Genomic DNA, 17,381 nt, shown 5'->3' with positions numbered 1-17,381 from the left:
TATATGACCTGTTTTCATCCCTTCTGTGGAATTTTGTAGGATTTTCTTTGTATTCCCAGTGTTTTGAAATTTAATCATGATAGGCCTTTGTGTAATTTGTTTCTGTCCTTTGTGCTAGAGATTTGTTTTTCAGTAATGGGAATTTTTCTTTATTTCCTTAATAACGTGTTCTTCTGTTTTATGTTTTCTTCTATTATTTGGATGTTGGACCTCCCAAACTGGTCTGCTAATTTTCTTATCTTTTCTCTTATTTTTCCATCTCTGTCTTTTTGCTGTGCTTTTGGGGGGATTTCCTCAATGCTTATCTTCCAGTACTTTTATTGAATTTTAATTTCTATTGTCGTATCTTTAACTTCTGATGGTTCTTTTTCCTTTGAATGTTTCTTTCCTGTGAACAGTAATGACTTTTTAAGAATCTTTCTTCTTCTAGCATAGTCTTTACATGGCAAGTTTTCCACCCCCCGTCTCATGTTAGGAACTTTCCTCAGATGTCTGATAATCCTGGGTTGTCTGCTCATGTTTAAGACTGAGGGACTAAAAAGCGGATTGGAAACTCTGGATGCACAGGTAGTATGTGTTCGCTGTGAACTTTACTGTAGGACAGCACCATCGAATAGAAATATGATGGGAATCTCATATATAATTTTAGATTTTCTAGTAAAAAACGTGAAGTTAATTTTAATATAATTTATTTAATGCAAAATATCTAAATATTTCAATATGAAGTAAACATAAAAATTAATGAAATATTTTACATTTTAAAAATATTAAGTTATTGAATACCAGTGTTTATTTTACATTTACAGTGCATCTCAAATGAGATGCTAAGTTTTTTATTTTTGAAGACTTTTTTTTTTTCCGAGACATGGTCGCATTCTGTCACCAGGGCTAGAGTACAGTGGCATCATCGTAGCTCACTGCAACCTCAAACTCCTGGGCTCAAGTGATTCTCCTGCCTCAGCCTCCTGAGTAGTTGGTTCTACAGGCACATGCTACCATACCAGGCTAATTTTTCTATTTTCTTGTGGAGATGGGGTCTCGCTATTGCTCAGGCTAGTCTTGAATTCCTGGCCTCAAGCAGTCCTCCCTCCTTGGCCTCCCAAAGTGCTAGGATTATAGGTGTAAGCCACCACACCCAGCCAAGACTTTTTCTTTTTTAGAGGAGTTTTAGGTTCAGAGCAAAATTGAAAGGAAGGTATAGAGATTCCACATAACCCCTCACCCCCACATATGCACAGCTTCCCCCATTATCAACATTCCCCACGAGAGTGGTATAGTTGTTACCAATTGATGAGCCTGCATTGACACATCATTATCACCCAAAGTCCATAGCTTACATTAGGGTTCACTTTTAGTGTTGTACTTTCTATGGGTTTGGACAAATGTATAATGACATGTATCCATCATTATAGTACCATACAGAGTAATTTTGCTGCCCTGAAAATCCTCTGTGCTCCATTTATGCATTCCCTGCCTATCCTCCCACCAACCCTTGTCAACCACTGATCTTTTTACTGTTTCCATAGTTTTGCCTTTTCTAGAATGTCATATAGTTGGAATCAGTTAGTATGTAGCCTTTTCAGATTGGCTTCTTTCGCTTAGTAATATGTATTTAAAGTTCCTCCATGTGTTTTTATGGCTTGATAGCTCATTTCTTTTTAGCGCTGAGTAGTATTCTGTTGCCTGGATGTACCGCAGTTTATCCATTCACCTACTGAGGGACATCTTGGTTGTTTCCAAGTTTTGGCAATTATGAATAAAGCTGCTATAAACATACCTGTGCAGGTTTTTGTGTGGATATAAGTTTTCAATTCCTTTGGACAAATAAATATCAAGGAGTATGTTTGCTGGATCTTATGGTAGGATATGTTTAGTTTTATAAGAAACTGCCAAGCTGTCTTACAAAGTGGCTGTACCATTTTACTTTCCCACCAGCAATGAAAGAAAGTTCTTGCTCCACATCTCCACTGGCATTTGGTGTTGTCAGTGTTCTGGATTTTGGGCATTCTAATAGGTATGTAGTGGTATCTCATTGCAGTTTTAATTTGTATTTGATGATATATGATGTGGAGCGTCTTTTCGTAGGTTTACTTGCCATTTAAATTTTGTTGGAATTAAATAAAAATATAAAAATTCCTTCCTCATTTGCACTAGCCACTAGCCACGTTAGTAATGCTGAATAGTCACCTGTGCCTAGTGGCTACCATATTGGACAGTGAAGCGCTGGGTTGATCTATTTGGACTATATTGTTAGCTTTGGATTGCTTTTCGATTCCCCAGGGAAGATTCTTCCAACCTCTGTCTCCAGGGTAAAGGCCAGGCCGCTGGAGTTCTTTGAGCCTAGAGGGGGAAAAGCACTAGGTGTCTCAGTATATACTGTGCATAGGTTTACTTTTCTTTTTGGTATAGAATATCCCTGCCCACAACTGTTCCTGGCATCCCCCAGTCCAAAGACCCTCTGTTTTACCCTCTTCTGAGAATAAACTTCCAGGCCTCTGCTGGAAGAAAGGAGGGCATAGGGAGAGGGGTGGGGTGGAGTCTAGAGATCTGCTTCTTAAACAGCTTTCAACCAATTCTATTTTTAGCCTCTTCCACCCTCTAAACCCGTTTCTATAGGTATCTGGTGCCACTAATTCCTGAGCCTTTTTGAGGATCCTTAGGTGTAATTAGAGTTGGTTATTGCCCTTTCCAACTTTTGGTGTAGGACTCCTCTTTCTTAACTCTGTTGGGTTAAATATCTCTAGTCCTTGTATTCCCCAGCTTCAAAATTTTGGCTGTAGTGGCTTTTTTCTTGTTCTTCCAAATCTCATAGGCTCTTCCCTTCCCATCATTCCTTTCTTTCTAAAAATCTGTTTTCTGTAGATTTAGTGGGATTTCAAGAAGGGGAGAAATGAGATGCTTTGGTTTGTTATGCCACCTTTTACCTGAAAGCTCCTATTAATCTGTATTCATAAGCCAGATTTTGATATTGTAAAATATTTCATTGCATATTCTTGCTTCCATGAGTATCTATATTTGTAGTTAAAGGTTTTAATGGAAGTGTTTAGTGGAGGACTCAGTAGGAGGGACAGGGAGTGAGGTGTTTAGCACAGCCAGGCTAGGACAGTAAAGGTTTGGTTTAAGGGCGTAAGACAGCAAACAAGGAAATGGTAAGAGTGGAAGCATTTAGAGGTTGGTAGAATAATTAGAGAATTTATAAAAAAGCTTGGACGTTTGAGCCATAAGGCGTAAATACAGCTTCAGTAGCATTTATCTTCCTGGACTCCATTATTTTTAGTTCTTTTTTCTTCTCATGATCTAGTTCTTCATTTCAGAGAATCCACAAAACTACTAATGATACAATTAAAAAATGACAACTGAAGAAAACTGTTTACAAACAGTATATATAGAATCTGTAAGAAAAACACACATAGTATTAAATAAACAATGCACCCTGAATATACTGCAGCGGCAGGTGTGCTGCTGGGTTCTCAAACACAAGTTTGCCTGTACCGTGCTGGGATTTATTGGTTGTTGCTGCCCTCTGTTGGACTGGTTGAGGAAATGCAGCTTTTATTCTGCATGGATCACTTTTGCTATCCTTACCCCAAATTGAGCACTAAAACATGAATAATTTGTTTTAAAGGATCAAATCCATTTCTAACAATGCCTTAGGAAAGCAAAGGAAACTGGTATCTTCTTTCTTATAAGGTATGTGTTTGCTTTCCTATCTAAAGGCAAGAGTTAGTGGGCAATTAAATAGGAGAAAAGCAGAAGAATGTGGGGAATGCAAAGATTTTGGGACTTTGGAATCTGGAGACTCGAGTTCCTTACTCAACTCAGCCCCTAATCATTGATTTACTCCACCTGTCTGGGCTTCAGTTTCTTCATTGATATAATGAAGAGATGCAATAGACTTTGAGGGCTTCTCCAGGGATTGGTGTTTTAGGGAAGTAGCCTCAGATTATAGTAATTGTTCATAGGAGACATAATGACGAAATCTCAGACCTACCCATGAGTAACTTAGTCTGGAAAGGGATAGAGGAGGCAGACAGTGAAAAGACGGTTGTAATCCACTATTAGTGTTGTGAAACAGGCAAGTACCTATTACTGTGGAAACATTAGGAAAGGTGCCTCTCCAGTGAGAGGAGGTATCCTGCGGGGCCTGTTGGAGTTAGCCTTGAAAGCACAATCTAGGCTGAGGAGGGAGCAGCCTATGGAAAGTGCGTGTCGAGCCAGCATCGTCTGTTTGTAGACCTGCAATTCGTTCGGTATGGCCAGAAAATGGAATTTGAGGTGAAGAGTTTGTTGAGAGATGAGACTAGGGGAAAAAGCCAAGGAGAATCATATGCCAGGCTAAGAAATTTAGATTTTAACATAAGGGTAGTGGGGAGTTATTGAAGGGTTTTAAATGGGGAAAATAACATGGACAGACAGGACTGAAAGCAAAGAGATCAGTTAAGAGGCTGCTGCAGCAAATCAAGCAGGAGACAACTGTGGCAGGAACTTAGGTAATGGTAGTAGAGACGGACAGAAGAGAGATGACTGGAGAATCTGTAGGCAGAACAGTTTGCTGGTTTTCCTTGCTTTAACTTAAGCTGCAGCTATGAACAAGTCAGCTGCCCCTAGTCCTTTAGACCCAGGTTCTGGTACCTGCATTACACCCATGCCAGAGTTGTTTCGTTGTTACTTGGTTCTGAGGGAACATTTTGAGTTTGGGGGATAAGGTTTTGGAAGCAATTGCTCTAGGAGCAAATAAGTTTAATCTTGGCTGTGGCAACCCAAACTATATACACTCATCCCTTTTGTGCTTGTTTCACCTCTGTATGCCAAGTGACTTAGGGTGGCGACAGAAGGAACTGTGGTGTTGGTCTCATTGGGTGGTGCTGTCTGTGCCTCATCATCCTTGTGCCTTTGCTTCCAGTAAGTAGCAATACAAAGAAACTGGAAATTCCATGGACACTGAGCAGGGTTCTTAAGGTTTTGGCTGAGAGATTAGCACTCAGCCTGTAGAACCTTGACCTCCTCTGGACCATGGAGGGCAAAGTTTAGATTTAGTGTATACTGGATTTAACTGAATTGCTTGATATAGGGAACATAACACAATGATATAGATTTTTCTTATCCATAAAAAGGTGAAGACAAATAGCTTTGTGGCAGGAACAAAACTAGTTTTTCATTGGTTGAGGAAGGTTAGTCAAGAGGCATTTACTGTATTCTTCCAAGGACATTAACAAAAAAGAAAGATGGTTTAAAATTAAGTAGGCTAAAGAAAAATTCCTGCTTTCCCAGACCTGCTCGTTCATGCTTTCTTTGTATGTGTGAAGTACAGCATGTACACAGAACGATAATGAACTGAGCACCCATGCAGTCGCCGTCCATGCGAAGATGCAGAGCACCGTAAGCACCCTGGAAGCTGCTCCATCCCTTTCCCAGTCACAGCTCTCCCACCCGCCCCAAGTAACCACTGTTTTGACATTTGTGGTAATCATTCCCTGTATAATTTTACATCCCAAATAATATAATTCAGTTTTACGTGTTGTTTTAACTCAATGTAAATGAAATAGTAATTCAGTATTATGAGCAGCTTAAGTGCCTTTGCTTTCTTTGTATAATTGTTTTCCATCGTACCAATATACCAGTTTATTTGTCCATTCTATTCTTGATGGCCATTTGGGTTATTCTCTCTTTTAGATGTTATAGTGTTACTATGAACACTGTTGTTCCACATATTCTGCTATATACTTGCATGTTTCAGCAGGGTGGATACATAGAAATTGATGTGTTGAGTTGTAGCGCATGTGCGCATTTAACTTTATCCGATGGTGCTATACTGTTTTCTTAAGTGGCCATAGCAGTTTAACACGACCACCAAAAGTACGTGAGAGCTCCAGTTGCTCTACAACTAGACAGACATGAAAGTTTTTGCCAGTCTTAAGAGTACAAAAGGATACCTCACTGTGGTTTTAATGTGCATTTCCTTGTTTCTTAATGAAGTCGAGCGCATTTTGTAAGTTTATTGGTCATCAGATTTAGAATCTGTTCAGTTCTTTATCTTTTTTTTTTTTTTTTTTTTAAGACTCATGTGTTGGTGACCTTAAAACTCTTCTTCTCCCTTACTAAGGCAGTGTACTAAGGAATACTTCGGCAGAAATCATTCACTTGTGGAAAGTAGCTTAGGTCCTTCCAACTTATTTTTTCTTCCTTTTTACCTCCAACTCATCTGGTGTTTGGGAGGTGTCCTGGCATTTCACTGATCTTTCTTCTCCCTCCTTTTTCCTGTTTCTTAGACTCTGAAGCGGCTCATGGCAGATGAGGTAAGGAAATTTTGTTTGGCATGTGCATGTTCTAGCTTGTTTCCTATACTATGATATTTACCGGTGCCCATAACTTTGACTTTCTGCAACTTGTAATGGTGATATGGGTTATATTCTCAGCATCTCAAGGCCTTTTCCTAACTCTTTTATGTTTGGCCCATTGCATGCATCTCCCTGGCACATTCATTAGCTTCCAAGGTTGGGCATGCTCTTTAAACTCCAAGCTAACTTGCAGTCTGGATGCCACTCATCACTTGACGCCCCACAATGCTTGCAGGTAGTTACTGTTATTTTCAAAGATAAGCTGCAGCTTATTAGTGGCTCTTTTTGAGCATCTGTACTTGAGGTTTGAGGAATGGTTCATTAGCATTTGTTTGGCAGAGAGATGGCATATAAACCCCTGAAGAACTTTGTATTCTTTGAACTAGCTGTCATGCAAAGGGGACTTTAAAGACTATGTATTGAACCTTTGCTTTCTATATAACACAAGTGCTATGGAGAGTACAAAATAAAGGAATAGTTTCTGATTTTAAGGCATTCACTTGTTTACCTTATGTGACTTATATCTATTAAAATCTGTGGTCATACTCACCTCTCGAAGGGAGGGATCCTCTGGGGGCCTGGCCACATTTATTATTGGGTAGCCAGAGGGAAGCAAAGGGCATTTTATTGCTCTGTCTCTGCACATGCGATACTTTCAGTTCTGTGCTGCCACAGGGCTTAGAAATGGCAAGGGAGATCAAGAACAAAGTTTCCTCTTTTTAGGAAGGTTTGAAATCTTAATACTTCAGTCCCCTTATCTTTGGATATAGATGAGAGTACAGAGTCAGTGTGTTAAGTTAGGTATGAGGAAGACTGATTTATTCTTGTCATGTCAGAAGAGTCTTCAACTGCTCGTGAGCCAGAGGAAACATGCATGTGTAAGAGGGCAAAGGGTTGGCTATTTGACGTGTGATTTCTTGTGTAAATGAAAATGCAGCACTGCTAATACTTTTTTCTCTTACTCAGCTGGAGAGATTCACCAGCATGAGAATTAAGAAGGAGAAGGAAAAGCCCAATTCTGCTCATAGAAATTCTTCTGCATCATATGGGGATGATCCCACAGCACAGTCATTGCAAGATGTTTCAGATGAGCAAGTTCTAGTTCTCTTTGAACAGATGCTGGTGAGTTTTCCACCTCAAAAATGTTCCTTCTTCCTGAAAATGCATTTATGGGTATGGTAGGCTCTTTTTTTGTGCCCAGTCCCCATTAACTAGCCCTTTATTACAAGGAATTCCAGGCTTAATGTGGAACTTTTTAAATATCAATCCCATAATCCCATAATTAGGGACTAAATATACAAATACCAGTCAATAAGATTATAATCTATGTGTTGGGCATGGAAACATCTGATCACTGACCATCTTGTTAATGTCCTTCTGCCCAGCAATACTTCAGCCACAAAGACATTGGGTGAGTGGACCAACTCATGGGGTAGTGTGATGACCACCTTTGGGTTAAGCCAGAGTAGATAAAATATTGAAACATTCACAAGAAACTCTATTCAAACAAGAAACTGAGGAATGGAACATCATTTGCCCAAGGTCGTCTATTTAGTGGCAAATCTGTAAAGAGAATGCATAGAATTGCCAGAAGACCTTTGAAAATTGTGTCTGAGCTCAGTTAAGTAATGAAGTATATGTGGATGTGATTTACTTTACTGTCCTCAGTGAGGAACACTGAGTGAGGAGGACACTTAGTGGGTGTCCACTAGTGATAAGTCTTGGAAAGTTTTGAGTACATGCTTGTAAGTTTTTGGAAGACCTGTATATTACATGTATATATGATCTCAGACTCAAATAGAGACTCGTGGAGGCCTAACTTAGGCCTAACATAGGCTTAAAATCCTTAGCACAGGACGTAGTACATGATAAACACTCAACTGGTACTACCACTATTATTTTTCCCTGAATCTTTCAGTTTGTTTCTTAATATTCCACGTATATTAAGAGTCTTAAGAGTATGGTCCATCGCCAGGCACTGTGGCTCATGAGTGTAATCCTAGCACTCTGGGAGGATCACTTGAGGCCAGGAGTTCGAGACCAGCCTGGGCAATAGTGAGAGAGACCCCATCTCTACAAAAAATAGAAAAATTAGCTGGGCATGGTGATGCACCCCTGTAGTCCCAGCTACTGGGGAGGCTGAGGCAGGAGGATCGCTTGAGCCCAGGAATTCGAGGCTGCAATGAGCTGTGACCCTGCCACTGCACTCCAGCCTGCAGGACAGAGCAAGACCCTGTCTTTAAAAATTAAAAAAAATAAGCATTTTATGTGCTCAACTGTTCACTAAGTGTACTAAATATCAAACACTAAAAACTTATAAGGAATTTGAGTTAATTTTGGTTGTTTTCTCTTTTCTCCATCTACTAGCTGGATATGAACCTGAATGAGGAAAAACAGCAACCTTTGAGGGAAAAGGACATCATCATCAAGAGGGAGATGGTGTCCCAGTACTTGCACACCTCCAAGGCTGTGAGTCCTGGGACGGGTACCCATGACCTGGGAGACTGTGCCCTCATCTTTGACCTGTTTTGCCCATTTTTATATAACATTTTTTGTCTGCATCAATTCTATTCATTCCGTTATATAAGCCTACTCGTTTGCTCTCTTATTTGAGTTACCATTCTTATCTACTTTGTTGCCTGATTAAATCTTCATGAAGTATGTATGGGGAGGATAGGCAATTCTGAGTCTTATGTAGTTTGGTGCTATGTATGATGGGTGTCTGCCCTGATGTTATTTAAACTGAATTAACTAATATTAGTTCCCAATTTACAACTGAGTCCAGTGTTTACTAATCTCTTTATCCTGTCAAGGGCATGAGCCAAAAGGAGAGCTCCAAGTCTGCCATGGTGTATATTCAGGAGCTGAGGTCAGGCTTGCGGGATATGCATCTGCTCAGCTGCCTGGAGTCCCTTCGTGTGTCTCTCAATAACAACCCTGTCAGGTGAGAATTTGGGGGAGGTAATAAGAGTAGAAGCCCAACAATGGAGTTCACCAGTGGTGACTGAAGATCAAAGGAGTCGGGAAAGTATGAGAATGGTCTGGATTGGGAGTAAAGAGTTACCAGGATAAACTTTGTTTGGAAAAGTAGTGTTTATTGATTTGATTTGATATTGCATTGTTTCTGTCTGTTCCTTACAGTTGGGTGCAAACATTTGGTGCTGAAGGCCTGGCCTCCTTATTGGACATCCTTAAACGACTTCATGATGAGAAAGAGGAGATTGCTGGGTGAGGACTTCCAAATCTTTGTAACATCTAGGTGTAGGGTTGTAGGGGACTTGGCTATTTGCTATAAAGGAGAAAATAGTTAAATGTAAAGGTACGAACTAGGGGAATGTGCCGTTAGCTGAGAATGGGGTTTATCATAGGGGTGACTAGAGGATGAATGATGATTGTAGATAGAGGAAAGGGAGAAGGAACTTAAATTTCATGGTGAATAACATGGGGTCTATACCGCATAAGATTATTAGTCTTCTGGCACTGATTCTTTTTTAGTCTGGAAATAGGATCTGATTTAGTCCAGAGCTGCCCTGTGATCTCGTCTGGGTCATATCCCGTTTGGGAGTCTTATAATACACTTGATCATTTTGGGCCTAGCATTATGGCAGTCTTCAAGGTTGGAATAATTCTAGGGATACCTTGGACTGTCTTAGTCTACCCTGAAGCCAGCCTGAAGCAAAGTACTCCTGGAATCTTTCTAAAATAAAACAATATAGGGCCTAGAGCTCCTGTGTATACCTTCTTAGACCTGAAACCTTTGAAGTAGCAAGGCAAGCAGTAATAGATGGGATGTATCCTGATGGAATTTAGCACTTAGGAGCCTACAGGGAGTTAAAGGGAAGGTTTTAACATAATACTAAATTCTTGGATTACAAGAGGATTAGCCAAAGTTCTTTGATGATAGGGATCGCTCTTCAGCTACCTATTTTGTCAGTGTTCTGAGCCAAGTACCGTATGCTAGAATTTACTCAGCAACTAGTTGGGGATATTCCTGAGAACTTTATTTGCAAGATTAAAAAGTCAAATGGGAAAGGGGTATAGAATCCCCGTAATACCAATAATATTGACATATTATGTCTTCTACACATAGAAGCTATGATAGCCGGAACAAGCATGAGATCATTCGCTGCTTGAAAGCTTTTATGAACAACAAGGTGAGATTTTTTTCCATTCTCACTCCAACCCCTATCTGGACCCCCATTCTTTCTTTTCCATTGACAAACCCAAAAAAGGAACTAGGAATATGAGGTGCAAGACATCTAGCTTTCCCTTTTAATATAATAACTGTATGTGTACATGCTTCTATGTACATTTTTTCCTAGTTCTAACTTTTGTTTCAGGAGTAGGCTCCATTGTCTTCCTCTTTCTTTGCTATCTTTTGTTAATTCTTGAATTTCCTGACCTGTAGTTACCGTTTTTGTAAGGTTTGCTTTATTCCCTGGTTATTTGTTTTTTTCCTTCCAGACTATTTCGACTTTAGAATCTTTTTGTCTTCTTTTTTGTTTGTTTAGTAGTTAAACCCAGAGAGCCTACAATTATTTGCACCTGAGCACAAACATATCTTTCTCACTGTTTAATTTTGTTATAATTAACTTATTCCATTGGATTGGAAGGGAGAATATTAAAAAGAAACACAGAAATCAAAGGTTTTTATTCTTAGAAGACATGGAATTCTGTTGTCTCCTGGAAAATTATTTTGCTATGCTCATCTCTGTTTAGCTACATTGGGAACAATATTCTGCCCCTGTATTATTAATAGTTTACTAGAGTACCACAAACTGGGTGTCTTAAACAACAGAAATTGTCTCATAGTTCTGGATGCTGGAAGTTCAAAATCAAGGTGTCAGCAGGCTTGATTCCTTTTGAAGGCTGTATGGGAGACTATATCGCATGCCCTTCTCTTAGTGTCTGGTAGATTGCTGGCAATCTTTGTCATTTCTTGGCTTATAGATGTATCATCCTGATCTCTGCCTGTGGTGTTTTCCTTGTATGTGTGTCTGTATCCAAATTTCCTCTTTTTGTAAGGACACTAGTCCTATTGGATTAGGGGCCTACTCTACTCCAGTGTGACTTCATTGTAGTTTAATTACATCTGCAAAAACTATATATATCCAAATAGGATTACATTCTAAGGGACTAGGGGTTAGGACTTCAACATATGAATTTGGTGAGGACACCATTCAACCCATAACAGCTCCTAAACTTGTCCCCAGTTAGATGCTGTCATCTTTAAGCCTCCTTTCTCTGTTCTTGTCCTACCAGTTTGGAATCAAGACCATGTTGGAGACAGAAGAAGGAATCCTACTGCTGGTCAGAGCCATGGATCCTGCTGTTCCCAGCATGATGATTGATGCAGCAAAGCTGCTGTCTGCTCTTTGTATCCTACCACAGCCAGAGGACATGTATGTGACTGGGATTATTTTTCTTCTACATTCTCATTTTTACCATCTTCTCTTAGTCTAGAGGAAAATTGAGTTGCTTGTGTGTCCTCTTGGTCTGAAATACTAGGTGAGATCATACTACTTCCCAGAAGTGAACACTGAAAATCTTAATATTTAAGAACAATTTCTACGTGATGGGGGCTATCCTGAGTGTACCACTGGTTATCAGAGGTGTAGCAGGATGTCACCTACATCTCCATTAATATCTGTATTGTAGGCTGGACGTGGTTGGTGCCCGCCTGTAGGCCTAGCTACTTGGGAGGCTGAGGCAGGAGGATCTCTTGAGCCTAGGAGTTTGAGGTTGCAGTGAGCTGTGATGATGCCACTGCACTCTAGCCTGGGTGACAGAGTGAAACTGTCTCAAATAAAAAAAAGTCTGTATTATCTAGAACAGGGGTTTCTTTTTACTTTTTTTTTTTTAAATACAGAAGTGACACAATGTTTTTTTTTGAAATTCAAGCAATATAGAATTATATAATGTAGAATTTAACAGCTTCATCCCTTGCCGGATCCTATTTAACAGAGATAACCACTGTTAATGGCTTGGTATAGTCACATAAATCTTTTTCTAAGCACAGGCAAACATATTGCATTTCCTTGATTCTAAGACATTTTCTGCTATCCCAAAAGATGGTATCTTAGAGCTGAGGAATGGTGCCTTATGCCTGTAAAGCCAACTGCACATATAGGATAAATGTTTATTTTTGCATAGGTATTTTGTTTAACAAAAGCTAAATCATATCATTCATTATTTTCAGCTAGTTTCTTTTTATAGTATTTAACAGTAAATCTTGGATGTCCTTCTATATCAGTACTTAGAGATCTACCTTATTATCTTTAGTGGCTATTTAGTGTTCCATATGTACGTATGTACCATAATTTAATAATTCCCCCATTTTTTTTTTTTAGCAGATTCCTTCCCCTGTTCTAGGTGATAAGAAGAATTTTTATTATTGCAAATTATACTATAATGAACATATTCTTTCACATTTATACATATTTTGGATAGATTTCTAGAAGTAGGCCACATGTTACATGCGTTAGAAATTGATTAGTACTAACTATTAAATGCCCCTCCAAAAGTTGTACCAATTTATACTTCATGGAACAGGCATCTTAATTTGGAAAGGAGTCTTTAGATGAGCTTTAGGGAGTGCATTTCTCTGACGATATGGTTCTTAGCTTTTGGCAGATTCTGGCACCTGTTCTAGGGTTGGTAAGAAGAATAATGTGAGAAATCTGGAGAATGAATCATGTCCTATTTCCTAACTGGTCTGTGCCCCTGCGTGATCTACCCTTTATGCATGTCTGTGTCAGAGCACCTAGGCAGTTCTCTCCTTTTCCTTTCTCTTGGGCAGGAATGAAAGGGTTTTGGAGGCGATGACAGAAAGAGCTGAGATGGATGAGGTGGAACGTTTCCAGCCACTGCTGGATGGATTAAAAAGTGGGACTTCCATTGCACTCAAGGCATGTATATCCCCTGAAATTGAGCCGAAGCATAGAATTCAAGAAGGAAAGTCTTTAGTCAAACTTCTTTGACCTTTTAATAGAACACATGGAGTGGCTCCCAACCATGTGTTTTATATTTCAGAATTTGTTCTGAAGGGGAAATGATTAACTTTCTCTCCAAGAAGACAAAGAACAGTTTTCCTCATTATGAGACGGAAAAAAGACATGATATCTGTTACAAGCTAGGAAAACCAAGAGTTACAATAACAAAGCTTACTGTCAAATCCTTGGAATCATTTAGAGTTCTGAGTTCTCTGAACCTATGCTCCAGCTAGATCTCATTGCTCTGGTAGAAAAGTCATTTTTAGAGTTTCTGTACAGTATCTTCCAGGTTATATTTGGGGGCCTCAGAATGCATGTTAATAAAATGGAATCTTGAGCTCTGGGAGTTGGCATTGACGTAGCTGCTGAATTTTCTTATTTTAGGTGGGATGCCTACAGCTGATCAATGCGCTCATCACTCCAGCTGAAGAACTTGACTTCCGTGTTCATATCCGAAGTGAACTGATGCGCTTGGGGCTACATCAGGTGTTGCAGGTAAAATATTACACTTTGTCAGAAAGGCAGGGTTGATTCTGCTCTTACAGCCCTTCTTATACCTGGGATAACTCTGATTTTCAACTTAAAAGCCAGGTTTGAAAGGCCATAAAATACTTTTGCGTTCCCTAACTTCTGCTTTTGTCATTGACAGGACCTTCGAGAGATTGAAAATGAAGATATGAGAGTGCAACTAGCTGTATTTGATGAACAAGGGGAAGAAGATTCCTATGACCTGAAGGGAAGGCTGGATGACATTCGCATGGAAATGGAATATCCTTTTACTGACTGGGTTTAAGACAGATAAGACATTCAGTTGCAGATCCCTGTATGGAATGGTTTGGGGGGTGATGACTTCGAACAGGGCAGCAGGCTTATGTATCTTCTCAGTAAATAAGGCAGGCGTCCTTTTATTGCTGGTGGCTTTGTTTACTTCAGCATGGGAAGTCAGTAAAGGTGACCTGATGGTTATTCAGCATGGAAGCAGCCATCAAAATCAGAGTAAATTCCTATAACATGATAGCCTAGTTTACTGAAATGCAGAGCTGGTTTTTAGAGATATTTGCACTGACAGAGGGAGTAATTTGATTACCTCTTAATATTTGCCATCATCGACTTTGAGGCAGTTGTCTTTTAGGTTCTGTCCACTGCCTGATCTTTAAGCCAAGTACTAGGAATCCTCTGTCTCTGCGTAGCGTATGGTACTACCCAATTCACTGGTCTCTCAGCAAAAGGAAGTTTTATAGAGCTTAAAGTTTCTGGTGATATATATGTAGGAGAAACAGCCGTTAGAGTGGAAGTGGTGTCTTGCTGCTTTTCCCTAGCTTCTCCGAGAGTTGAGTGAGGCACCTGTCAAACATAACTTCTAAATTTTTGCTTTCCTTAGCCTGTTCCCCTTTTCCACTGACTTTAGTGAAGTCTTCCAGATTCTCTTAAACACAGTGAAAGATTCAAAGGCAGAGCCACACTTCCTATCTATCCTGCAGCACTTACTGTTGGTACGAAATGACTATGAGGCCAGGTAAGATGGTATCTTGTACGATGTTTCGAATTTGAGCTTAACTGGAGAAAGCAAAATCCTTAAGTTCAAAGATTGCTCTGGAAAGGGGAAAAAGAAAAGGCAAAGAGTTGGTCATTAGTCACAGATACAAGGGAAGTTGTCAGTTGTTTCTTTAATTCACCTGAAAGGCATCCCTATGTAAGAGATGTATTAGGTGAAATGCCCTTCCATTTTTGGAGGGAAGTGGGTAGGTGGGGTGAAGATGATAGCAAAGGGAGGTGGCAACTTAAAATTCTTTCCGGTTGCCTGGAAGTAGAGATTTAGCAACAGTGGTGTCCATCACACTTGATCAAGCTCCAGTTTTTAGATGGAAAAATATTGGCACTAGGAGGCAGATGGCAAGAAGTTTTGATTATCTGAAGTAGTAGGATAGCTGGTGTGGAAGAAGGAGATTTCTTAGCATGGCAGTGATACTTCTGTTAACTTTACAAAAAGTTTTTTCCCAGAACGCTTATTCTCAAGTTTTTTAATTGTCAAAGCAGTTAACTTTTTTTAGTCTTGAATACTTTTGAAAATTACATTTTTATTTTCCTTTGATAACTCCATTTTGTTCTCTCGTAGACCACAATACTATAAGTTGATTGAAGAATGTATTTCCCAGATAGTTTTGCACAAGAATGGGGCTGACCCTGACTTCAAGTGCCGGCACCTTCAGATTGATATTGAGGGATTGATTGGTAAGCATACTCTTCTATCGGGTTCCTTTGCTTCTGTCTTTTCGGTGAAAATTTCAGAGAAGATACCTTTCCAGTCCCCAGATTTTTCCATTTGTGTCCTTTCTTAGGTCATAACTAATATCTTTGCTGGGAATATATAGGCCTTTAGTTTATTTTTACATAAGTCAAAACTTGCCCCTCCTCACATACCACCACCTTTTGCAGGAATGGACTTCATCTATTATCTGTAACTCCTCCTGGTCCCAGAGTCAAAGGTGTCACGCATAGGCATTCCTTATGCCACCCAGCATGGTAGCCTTACCATCTACATACTCAGAAACTATGTGTTGAACTTAACTGAAGGTTTGATTCCTATGTCTAGTGCAGAACATTAAGAAGGATAATAAAAATAGGCAAAAGGACCAAAGACTACTTTTTGATTATATTGAAGGGCTTAGGTATGAAAGGCATAGATCAGTAGAATTGGGAGTTTTACTTACTGACTCTTCGTCTTTTCAGATCAAATGATTGATAAAACAAAGGTGGAGAAATCTGAAGCCAAAGCTACAGAGCTGGAAAAAAAGGTGTGTGTGAGGGCTCTAAAAAAAAAGTGTTTAGGTATATGTTTCTTTGAGGATTATTATTTTCCTGACCTGTGAGACCATTTTTGTGTGATATTTTGAAGGCATTTAGCACCCAGTAGTGTAATTCCCAGAAGAAAACTTTCCTCTAGTCATTGGAGAAGGTGGTGTGGGTGTGACCATGAGGAGCTAGTGGTGGGCTTGCACAATTCTTGGGTCTCTGGGCAGGACAAGAAAGACAGATGATACTCTTATATGATAGTGATGGCACCCTCAGGTTTGCTTGGCATTTTAGCCTCTTATTCCGAGAACAATAGACACTGGAGTATATCTGAGTCTTCTTTTTCTCTTCAGTTGTTAAGGACTCCTATTGGTTATTTATTAAAAAAAATTTTTTTTTTCTCTAAATTCACTTTCAGTTTCCTAGGCATGGATTTCCAAGTCAAAGATTCCTATTGTTGTTAATAGGTTTTTAATCTTAAAGACTACTGGCATTATACTACCATGGCTGTCCTGGTTAAATATCTTTAAAATCTTAGGTTTTTTTCTTTTCTTACTTTCTTTTTTTTTAAACTATAAAAGTAGGAAGACTATTAAAATAATAACCCCAATCCCCTTTCCTTCAACCTTGACTTTAAAGTGAAAATCATGGTGCTTTTTTCCCCCTGGCATTGCTTGAGATGTGAGTCAGTGAGCTCTATAGATCAAGTATTGACACAAAATAATAAATTATGGGGAATAAAATTTGTGCTTCTTACTGAGATGGAGAGCTTGCTGGGAGCATGATTCCTTTCTTCTTTAGCTGGACTCAGAGTTAACAGCCCGACATGAGCTACAGGTGGAAATGAAAAAGATGGAAAATGACTTTGAGCAGAAGCTTCAGGATATTCAGGGAGAAAAAGATGCATTGGATTCTGAAAAGCAACAAATTGCCACAGAGAAACAGAACCTGGAAGCAGAGGTGTCCCAGCTCACAGGAGAGGTAATGTCTGGACCGGGAAGGCAGGTTGACCTATAACCTGGGGAGGTACATAGCTGGGAACAGGAGTCAGTCATCTTGCTCCTAGGTAGGGTCAGCTACTACTAGGTAATCTAATTAGATGGTGCATATTTTTAAAATCATATACTGGTTTTGTTTTGGGTCTGATACATAAAACAGAAAATTTGGAAAATATAGAAAAACATTAAGAATAAAATGAGTTGCTCATAGTACCACCCAGAAATAAAGGTAATAAGTCTTCTAATAAATGTAGGTGTGA

The 17,381-nt window shown here is 39.4% G+C and overlaps 2 protein-coding genes across 3 annotated transcripts in view; one reads left to right on the top strand and one right to left on the bottom strand.

The window, feature by feature from the left end:
• DIAPH1 (diaphanous related formin 1) overlaps positions 1 to 17,381 on the top strand; it is an 80,418-nt gene that overhangs the window by 19,988 nt on the left and 43,049 nt on the right. Inside the window, exons 2-15 of one of the 2 annotated variants that reach the window (XM_069483804.1) lie at positions 6,270 to 6,296; positions 7,305 to 7,460; positions 8,706 to 8,807; positions 9,152 to 9,282; positions 9,480 to 9,566; positions 10,429 to 10,492; positions 11,601 to 11,740; positions 13,138 to 13,246; positions 13,715 to 13,825; positions 13,980 to 14,098; positions 14,730 to 14,846; positions 15,447 to 15,562; positions 16,061 to 16,125; positions 16,925 to 17,104. In XM_069483804.1, coding sequence (XP_069339905.1) covers positions 6,270 to 6,296; positions 7,305 to 7,460; positions 8,706 to 8,807; positions 9,152 to 9,282; positions 9,480 to 9,566; positions 10,429 to 10,492; positions 11,601 to 11,740; positions 13,138 to 13,246; positions 13,715 to 13,825; positions 13,980 to 14,098; positions 14,730 to 14,846; positions 15,447 to 15,562; positions 16,061 to 16,125; positions 16,925 to 17,104 — 1,524 coding nt within the window. The remainder of the gene's footprint in view (positions 1 to 6,269; positions 6,297 to 7,304; positions 7,461 to 8,705; positions 8,808 to 9,151; positions 9,283 to 9,479; positions 9,567 to 10,428; positions 10,493 to 11,600; positions 11,741 to 13,137; positions 13,247 to 13,714; positions 13,826 to 13,979; positions 14,099 to 14,729; positions 14,847 to 15,446; positions 15,563 to 16,060; positions 16,126 to 16,924; positions 17,105 to 17,381) is intronic. The other variant, XM_069483803.1, reaches the window with a different exon arrangement.
• RNF14 (ring finger protein 14) overlaps positions 1 to 17,381 on the bottom strand; it is a 362,683-nt gene that overhangs the window by 334,958 nt on the left and 10,344 nt on the right. The window lies entirely within an intron of this gene.

This window comes from Eulemur rufifrons, chromosome 10 (assembly GCF_041146395.1).
Source record: "Eulemur rufifrons isolate Redbay chromosome 10, OSU_ERuf_1, whole genome shotgun sequence".
In the NCBI taxonomy this organism is placed as follows: Eukaryota; Metazoa; Chordata; class Mammalia; order Primates; family Lemuridae; genus Eulemur; species Eulemur rufifrons.
This window is presented reverse-complemented; position numbering and strand designations above follow the sequence as displayed.